The sequence below is a fragment of the Phalacrocorax aristotelis genome, chromosome 1 (genome assembly GCF_949628215.1).
Source record: "Phalacrocorax aristotelis chromosome 1, bGulAri2.1, whole genome shotgun sequence".
Classification (NCBI taxonomy): Eukaryota; Metazoa; Chordata; class Aves; order Suliformes; family Phalacrocoracidae; genus Phalacrocorax; species Phalacrocorax aristotelis.
Window position 1 is genome coordinate 132,979,872 of NC_134276.1, and position 9,901 is coordinate 132,989,772.

Below are 9,901 nucleotides of genomic sequence, written 5' to 3' on the forward strand. Positions count from 1 at the left end.
ATTAACCATAGCTGGATTTCAGGAAACTCTTTATACAAATTTGGGCTAAGGCAGGCCGGTCTCAAAGCCTTGCAGGTGTGTACCGAAAAAAAAAAATCACAGATAGGGTTGGGGGGAGGACAGCAGGGCTGAACTGTGCAGCAAGGAAGGAAGTACATCTCTCTAACGTGCTGCAGACCCAAGACATGCAAACACTGCTGCTAATGTGCAGCTTTTATGAATCTATTATGAATTTGGCTGCAAGCTGATGCAGTGAAAATGCTGGGAACCTGAAAGGTGTGGGCTAGAGGAGGAAGTACAGAGTCACTTTGACATGCATATTCTCATCCTCTCCTGCTCCTTGTTTGTCTTGTTGCTGTGCGTTCTGGCACTGGTATGCATACCTCACCCCAGTGAACGCACCCCTGTTTGATGAGCCATGTTTTGGAGGTAATGTGTAGGTGTGTGTTGAAATGTTGCGGGGAGGAGTAAGTTGCATGTTAATAAATGACAGTTTATCTACACGCGCACAAACTGAAACAATAATTTGCCTTACTTATTTCAGTGTAAGGCTGGGCACTATGGTAAAAAAAAACAGTGCACATTACTGCTGACTGTGTGGTATTGGTTACTGGGTACATGCTGACTCACCTAGGTTCACTTTCAGTCCAGCAGCAGAAATGGGCCATGTGAAGATGAGAGAGTTGGAACAGACTTGTCAAAATAGTTCCTTGTAATTATTTTTGCATTGTTACTGAAGTAGCAGATTTTCTCCTGTGGTTCAGGGTTAGAGACGAGAATAAATATAAATTAAAGGAAGAAATGGCATCTAAACCCCTGAATTTTATTTTATAACACAAAGAGAAACTATACATGAGTTAATCAGCTGGTGTTCTGAAATTATTCCAGAATTTGCTAGAGGAAGCAATCTTACTCTGCAAAACATTTGACTAAAACAGACTCCTCACTGTAAAGATTTACTTCCCCTCATAGTCCACCCAATTTGCTAGATGGAATGACAAAATAACTAGCTCCTTGATTTTGCTCTTGTTACAGCTGCAGAGACAACATGCCGCAGAGAGAGGCTTCAGGGTTCTTTTATTCATTATTATACAACAGCATCTAGGAATTCCAGCCAGATTCAGTATTTAGTTTTGTAAACACTTTAAGGGCATTCTGTGTCCTGAATTGTTTGTAGCACCTTAAACAAAAAAAAAAGTATAGGGGAAAAAGGTTGAAATTAAAAGAAAAAGAGTTTTAGAAGTTGAAAGTTAAAGAAGTTAATTGAGAGACTAAAGAGGATTGACCCCACTGTCATAGCTTTAGTTCCAAGACTTACATGACAAGGCTTAAAAAAGAGTAAAAACACTTAAATAAAACTTTGGCACTTAAGTTCTGTTTAATTAAAAAATTGTGACACTACAGAATCCCAGGTAGTGGCTTTGGAGGAGCCACAACTCCACCATGTATTTTGGTTCATGACAGCAAAGCTCCTCAGGTACACACACAGTTCTGCTCTTGTCCATACTGGAAATCTGACGAAGCCTGAACAGAATCATAGAGTAAAAGAAAAATTTAGATGGGAGGGGACCTCTGAAAGTCTCTAGTCCAACAGCCTGCTCCTGGCACAGCTAGCTCCAGAGCTAGATCAGGCTGCTTATGGCCTCGATCAGGCAACATGTGAACATTTCCATGGAAGACGACCTCCTAGCCTCTCAGGACACCTGTTCCAGTGCTGAACCACCCTTGGTGAGAAGAAACCTTTTTTTTCTTTATGGCAAATCAGAATTTTCTTTGATGCAAATGTTGTGACTGTTTCACTGTGCCCCTCTGAGAAGTCTCTGGCTCTGTTGTCTCTGTAGCCCCCCAATAGCTAGCTGAAGTAATCAGTTAGATCCCCCTTTGGCTGCCTCTTTGCCAGGCTGAAAAACCTAATTCTCTCATTCTCTCCTTGTACATCATGTGCTCCTCTTGAGTTTGTTGTCATCTCTCATAGCGGGTACTGCAACAGTGGACACTGTTCCAGATATGGCTTCCTGTGTGCCAGATAAAGTGGAATAATCACTTCCCTTCATCTGCTGGCCACATTCTTGCTATTGCAGCCCAGTGTGTTGTTGGTCTTCATTGTCTCTTCCTTGCTCATGTTCATCTTGCTGTCCACTGGAAGCCCAGGTTCTTTTCTGCAGAGCTGCTACCAACACAATTAGTTCCCAGGCTGTACTGGTGCATGGGGTAGTTTTGTCCCAGAATGACTACACCATACACATAAAATATTACAGAAGAGTATTTTGAAAGGTAGACTTCCTCTAAACCGTGTCCTGGGAAATATCTTAAGGTACCATATTTATATATTTCTGCCGAACTGAGTTAACAGAAAGCCGTTCCATTTTAGCAGTCTAAAATCTTGACTTTGCCTCTCTGTTCTACTTACATAAGCCTACAGATCTCTTTAATGATTTCAGTGTAAGTGGGCAGGAATGAATGTAACAATAGTAATAAAAATAAATTGGGCCTGAATAATCTCAGTCCTATCCACTACTGAACAGTGATTTCATCTGAGTCAGTAAGAAATAATCAATTATCTGAACAGGTGAAAACTCCGCACACACTTCTATAGATGGATTTGAAGTTTTTGTGTATGTTTTGCTTTACCTTTAAGTGTGAGTTTGCTTCAAACTTACTTAAAGACCCACAGATTTATTTTTATTTAAGAAGAGCAGCAACATATTCTGTTAATTAAATGGTTACCATCTCTGGTACAAATGAGCCCAATGAATAATCAAGTCCTTTCAATTACTTCAGTGAAAGGAGCAAGAGCCCTCTAGGAGGGTGTTACAACACTGCCTTCCTCTGAAGGTGCAGTTAAATAGTGTTGCTTGATTTACAGAAAAACTGCAAGCACCCTTTTTTGGGGAGGAATGGAATTGCCTGTCATTCACTCAGGGAGAGCAGAGGCAGCAGGGAAGAGGAAAGACCTCTGTGTCATATTGTATATAAGGAACTGGGTCCTGCAGAAGAGAAGAAAGGATGATTATGAAATGCTGAAAGAAAACTTCGGCTCTAGGGACACTCACAGCCAGAGCGACCCCAGACTGGTCAAGAAACAGAGTCTCAGCCCAGACTGAACCATGCATATCAGCAAGAGGAAGAAGTCTCTATTTCCTTCTCTTCTAACCCAGAGGCGGTATGTTGTCACTGAAGTGATCAGCTCCAAATGAAAGAAAGGGAAACCCCTGTTTCTTCCCCACTTTTCAGCTTTGTTGTGTTTAGTAGAAACCTTTTAAAGTCTCAGTACTTGGAGTGATGGGACCCCAAGCTGATCTCCAGTGACTGAGTCTGCAGTCTTCAGATCATGTATGAACCCATTACTCTTGTTTTCTGTGAAGACCTACTACTTGCACGCAATGTCAAGAAAGCTATATAGTGGGTGTTTAGAATAGCTGTTGGGGAGGACCTGGAGCAGCAAAAGGTAGATATAGGAGTAGGCCATGGCTTTAGAATTACTGGGAACTATGTCTAGCAGTAGTCCTTATTGAGTTACCTGCTTTTGCAGGCTCTGTAGTCCCTCTACATTCCCTAAAGAGCTCCTTCTTGGTCTTTCACTGACTGTCCATTTTTTTTGTCTTGGAGCTTCTGGTAAAGTTTCTTCCTATCTTAGTCATTTTGCTGATTTATGCTCTGAAGCACAGAGATTTAATTCCTGGTTTTGTATCTGAGGTAATATAATTGTGAATGTTTTCACTATTCACCTGAGTCCCCAGATGTTTTGAATCCCGCTAGAATACTGGATCAAAAGGAAACCTTGGGGCAGCAAGTTCCAGAGGCTTGAGTAGCAAAATAAAGGCAAAGGCAGGTAAGCTTATCAGGTTCACCACTTCAGCTTTATTATTTCTTTCTGGAGTTTTTTGGATATTTTTTTTTCCAGGAAAATCCCTGTCTCTACTAATAATTTTCCCATTCCTTCTATTTGCACTTGATGGCATTGGAATATTTAATGTAATTTTCCTGCTTCTTTCATACTTAAATATTGTTGGGTTTTTGATGTGAGCAGAAGTCTTCAAGTAATCTCTGCTTTTATTCCTCATTTACAGTTATGTGTAGAAAGGGTTGAAATTATTCATTGTAGTAAATATTGCATTACATGATGAACACTTGAGCAATGAGCACTGTTCACCTGTGACCAGTATATGTAATTTATTAATATACAGTTCTCTATGTCCTTATCTTTTCTAGATCTTTACAACTTAAACAGCTTTGCATCACTTCACATTCCTAGGAACTTTCCATTCTTCCTGTGACAAGCAAGATCTCATTCTAAGTCCAAGATATTAGCTGTGTATTTTCTTTAAAAAATTGATATACAGAGTACATTGCCATGGACAGCTTTGGTTTTGAGTTTGGAAGTTTGTTTACTTTAACTCTGGTGCCCTAGGGCTGAGACAAGCATAAAGATGTAAGCAGCCAAAATGTCAGCTTTAATTTTGGAGCCTTCATGCCTAATCACTGATCCCTTCTCTTTGAAACCCTGTTTCCATATGAACTTTGAGGCAGATCCATTGTGGGGAAGGGAGAAGCTAGTCAGCAAACACCTCAAATTCCCATTAATTGGAGTCAGATTGTAGAGCAGAAGATTGCTGTCTAGTTGTCCTTGTATGTCTCTTGCACAGATGTAGAAAACTGTAGTATTGGAGAATTGGTGTGAACAGAGAATGAATGGGTCTGCCTGGGAGTGGAGGCACCAGAAGAAGCAGTAGCAGAATGTCTGCAAGACATAGATATTGATGGTCATCAAAATCCCAACACATCCATCTGCAGCTTCTAAGGACACTCAGATCAAGAGAGAGAGTCCAATGGTGACTTTCAAAAGCTGGACAGGATGGAGAGACAGTATCAACTCCTAAAGGGTTCCTAATGCATGTTCAAAACCTGCACATGGTCAGCAACCTAAGAACAAATCAAAAGAGTGATGAAGATCCAACAGCTGACATTCCTTGTCATCAATGTCATGGCAAAGAATCTTAGGCAGATCATTTGGGCACAAGAACCTTGGTGGTTGTGAGAATATAGGTCTGAGAGTATGTTGAATGTGATTGGCTGAAATAATTTTTTTTTTTTTAAATGAAATTACCTTCCTCCTCACACAGTGAGCTTTACTACACTGGTTCTACAGTATTGCAACATTATTTCTTACGTAGAATTGATTGCCAGGCATCAGGTCAAATTCAGCTGTCTCCCTTCTGGTTGTCTCCCTGTAGATGCCATGTGAAGGCTGCAAGGAAAAGGACAATAAGAGCACTGATGCAACCATGGAGTTCGTCCTGCTCAGCTTCTCTGAGCTGCTCTGTCTGAGGGTCTTCCACATCCTTATCTTTCTCATTATCCATTTGGTCATGTTGTCTGGGAACGCGATGATCCTCATGGCAGCAGTTATGGAGTCTTCCTGTCCTCACATGCTTTTCTTCCTCTGTCAGCTCTCTGGCATCGAGCTCTGCTATACCTTAGTCATCGTCCCTAAGGCACTCCTCAGCCTGATAGGGGTGGACAGCAGCACCATTTCTTTCACAGGCTGTGCTCCACAGATGCACCTTTTTGTGGCACTTAATGGGGCTGAATGCTTCCTCCTGGTAGCCATGTTGTACGACTGTTATGTTGCCATCTGTTAGCCACTTCACTTTGTAGCTGTGATGAGTGGGGGGTTCTGCCTCAGCCTGGCTGTGGCATGCTATCTGGGAGGCTTTGCTGTTGCCTTGGGTTGATGGTGGCTGTTTTCTGCTTACCTTTCTGCCAGTTGCATCGTATCAACCACTTCTGAGATGTCCCTGCTGTGCTGCACCTGGCCTGTACACAGAGTTACACTCCCGTGCTGCCCTTGCTGGCTGCCTCTGTGCTCTTCCTGCTGTTCCCCTTCCTCCTAATCCTGACCTCGTATATTTGCATTGCTGCTGCTTTGTTACATGCTACCTGTTCCATGGGAAGGGGCAAGGCCTTTTCCATCTGCATTTCACACTTGGCCATGACCTTGCTACCCTATGGATGTGCCACCTTCATGTACATTTGTCCTAAGTCCAGTTACCTGCCAGTTTGAGACAAGATGGTGTCTCTGGTCTACACCAACATTACACCATTACTGTATCCTCTCATTTATAGCCTGAGGAACAAGGAAATCAGAGGGGTCCTCAGGAAAATGTTGAGGAGGAAGAAAATAGCTCAGCTGAACACGGATACTATCAGATCTCTGTGTGTGAGGTAAATTTTAGCAGAACAAATGTGTGCTTGTTGGAAAACAGCCCCATAACCACGTTAGGACCAGATTCTCCATAGACTTCACTACAGCAAATAACCAGGCAGAATACAACGTGCATCCATACATTTATGACAAAATGATATCTCTACTAGGGAAAAAAAAAAGTCTTTAACATCACACTTTTCCTAAAGGAATATGCTTTAATGACCTATGAGGAAGAAGGCCTTTGATCAGTTTGTGGTCTAACTTCTGTGATCACATACATACTCATGCTTAGATTCATGGTCATCTCAGCAGAGTCAAAAGACCAACACAAAATTATTTAAAGACACTGTATTTGTTTCATTATTTTTCTATCAAGATGAAAGTAGAAACTGTGAATTCAATAAAAATTTTAGACTGGTAAGTTTTTCAGCACAAAAAAACCTAAGAGGGTTATTAGAAGGTTAGAAAAAGAGAGCCTGTACCTAGAAAGAAATGGAAATTAAACTGCGGTTTTCTCCAAATTTAGCAGAAGGCTAAAGCACTGCATGCCATCACAAGTGGAAAGATCATTAGTGTAAACTCATTTTACTTTCAATTATTATAGATAATTAAAATGAAAGTGCCATTGATTTGGCAAGAGTATGACTTTCCTAGGCCTGTTCTGCAGGAAACAATCTTTCCTTTTATAGGAAGATGCTTTAGGTTTGGATTGTTCCTATGGCAACATAAAGACTAAGATACTTATGTGACTTTTATCCGGAAATACTATGATATAAATAAGGATGCCTGATGAATGTTGAAATCTATCATCATAAATTTAATAATACCACTGCTACAGTTATTGTAATTTCTTTAGCAAAACCATTGAGAGTTACAGGACGTGCTGGACTGCAACAGACATAAGAGTCTGAAAGGTGCAAAGCAGTGTTATTTTGTGTGTTTCCTACATGTAGGTGAAACAGGATGATTCACACAAATTAGGGAATATCAGTTTTGGACAGGAACGGGGGGAAAGAAGCAACTTCATTATTTTATTTAGTACTTCCCTCCCCCATGCCTCTTTAAAGCCCCAAACAGATCCTATGACTCCGAACTCATCTCTCACATATCAAATTGTTGAGAAAAAAAATTAAAAGGCTTACTTCTGTTTCTCTGTCTAATCCAAAGGAATTTCAGCACCTCAGCTGCCCTCAGCTCTCTCCCTTGGCAGATTGAGAAAGCAGAGTGATATTTGCTTTCTCTGGGCTACAATCATTAAAAATTAAGGTAAGTGGATTTGACTTATGTAAAAAATTGGCACCGTAAATAAGGAAGTTAACTTGGAGCCATCTCACAAAAGAGAGATATGGAATTTAAAACTCACATTAAAAGCTGTCTTCAGGTTGATAGTCTAGCCAGGCTAAAACATTAACACACAATATTGGCTCTCATTTCAATGAATACCTAATTATTGCTGTGAGCAAAGGTTTAGCTGCATTATTTAAAATGATCAAAGTTGTAGTCAACATTTTAATCACCTACCAGATCTCCCAAAAATGAGAAGGGGAGGGTCTCAATAAAAGCACATTATTTACTAGTAGAGAAGTACTTTGAATCAAACACTATTAAAGGATTTAAAGACTGTAAGTAACTGTAATGAGCACAGGACAAAACTGAGGCATCAATTCAAAATCCTGTCAAGTCAAATCAAACTTTGAAGTTAATCCTGCTGCAGGTAGTAGGCTGGATTAGAGACCTCCAGAGGTCCCTTCTGAGATTAGTAGAGCAGAGGTTTCTAGGTTTCTAGGAGCTGTTGATATGCTCAAATATCTGGCAACAAAGCTAAGGGACAGAAAGACACAGAGGTTTATAATACTAATCAGAACCTTGGTAGAGGCCCTCATGTGTTTCTGGCAGCTGTAGGCATGGCATAACAGAGATATAACTATCATCTGCTGCTAGCTGTGAGAAGACAGCAGGGCTGTATCCTGAACCAGAGATGTTCCTCATGAACAGCTGCTGATTGGGGGCACCTCAGCAGACCTCTTCTCACTGCAAAGATATGGGTGATGCCTTTGGGAGGAATGACATGACTGAAACAGCAGCCAGGCTAGACTCCCAGCTCTTTAGTTCCAAAATACATGTGGGAAGCACAACAAGCAATAGAGGCTTTCTGTGAAGACACTGTCTCCACCCAATGTCCAGCAGATGAATGGATTGAGGAGATATCCCAGAGCCCAATATTATCCCCCATCCTATCCCCATCAGTGTTCCCACATGCATTCACAGCACCCACAGCCCCTCTCCTATGCCCAGCTGTGTTAAGTGCAAGGCTTTGCTCTATAGATCTGTAGAGAGGACTCAGGGATGAGAGTTGGAAGGGGAAACTTATGATGTAGGAGCAGCAACAATGTATATGAGATGTCAGAACCACTTTCTTTTTAAATGTTACCTTTCAATTGCCAGGAGCTGCCTGAAGTCCCTTTTCTACCACCTCCTTTTACAAGTGCCTGTTTTGGTCCTGTTGACCCAGTATGCAGTATGTTGAGAGCTGGAGGATGCCCAAGTGAAGTAAGACAGCAACATCCCTGATGTAGGGTATGAGCACAGAAAAAATACAGGAATTTCTAAGTCCTTTTCAGAACTTCACAGGGAACAGCAGGATGCAGCCAGGCAGTACAGAGCTAGACAACTCTGTATTCCACCTCTAACGAAAGACAGTTAAGGCAAAGATCTTTCCATGGGCATCATAACTGTAGGGTCTCAGGATCCCTCAGTGTATGAGTAAGGTTGGGGACCTGCATTCCACAAACGGTCCTGTCCTTTCCTGGTTTTCCAATAAACCAGCTAAGACATCTCTAAGACTCCCTTCATGGTTTACACAGCCATAAAACCAGAGTGCAATCCTTGCAATTAATTTTGTCAAGGCTGCCCTGAGCAAGGCACTGGATAAGAACACAGATCTCATCAGTGGTTGAGCACCAGAGCTCAACCTCTAAAAGCCTAATCTGTAAGGCCTGTAAGATCTCATCAGTGCTGTCCATTTGCTCAAAAATTAAGAGGGTTTGGAGGATGATGGCAGAGACATTGAGTAACATTCAGGGTACTCAAGGTCCAGTACCTTGAGTGGTACATACCATTCAAAGAGGTACCTTCACTCAAGGTGGTATTTCAAGGAGGCATCCTGAGTGCTACCTACCAGTACCACTGATACTGGTAGGGTACCATTGAAATCTCCTTTTCAGTGTAGAGAAACCAGTGAAAGCTCCTTTTCCTTTGCACACTGTCATGTTTTGCTGGCAATCCAGGTAAGACATTTCCTAAAAATTGTTCCTATAAATAATCAATCTCCTAAAAGAATGAAATGGACTCACATTAAATATATTTCCTTACTTTTCTAGGAGTCTAAGTACAAAAAGTTTACTACAGGGATGTGTTTTGGTTAGGGGTTAGGGAGGTTGAAATTCTGACAGAAGTCCAATTTTAAGAACATGGAAGAAATTTCAATGTATTCAACTCCCCTTGACAAAGGCATCTTATCACAGCCTATCCATTTTGGCTTACATGGAAAGTAAGTCCACCAGCCTCCCTTTTTTGGATTATTTAAAAGCTTAGAAAACCTGCATATAACCCCATATTTGCCCAAATAGCTTCTTTTTCCTTTGATCTTAAGCAGAAGGAAAGCATCAAGATGAAATTAATACAGCTATTTAC

At 41.2% G+C, this 9,901-nt stretch overlaps 1 protein-coding gene across 1 annotated transcript; it reads left to right on the forward strand.

Moving 5' to 3' along the window:
- Window positions 1-5,234: 5,234 nt before the first annotated feature.
- On the forward strand, window positions 5,235-6,229 carry LOC142054260 (olfactory receptor 10AC1-like). The gene is given in 2 exon segments (XM_075086616.1): window positions 5,235-5,721; window positions 5,724-6,229. Coding segments are annotated over 2 exon segments (993 nt in total).
- The last annotated feature ends 3,672 nt before the right edge of the window (window positions 6,230-9,901 follow it).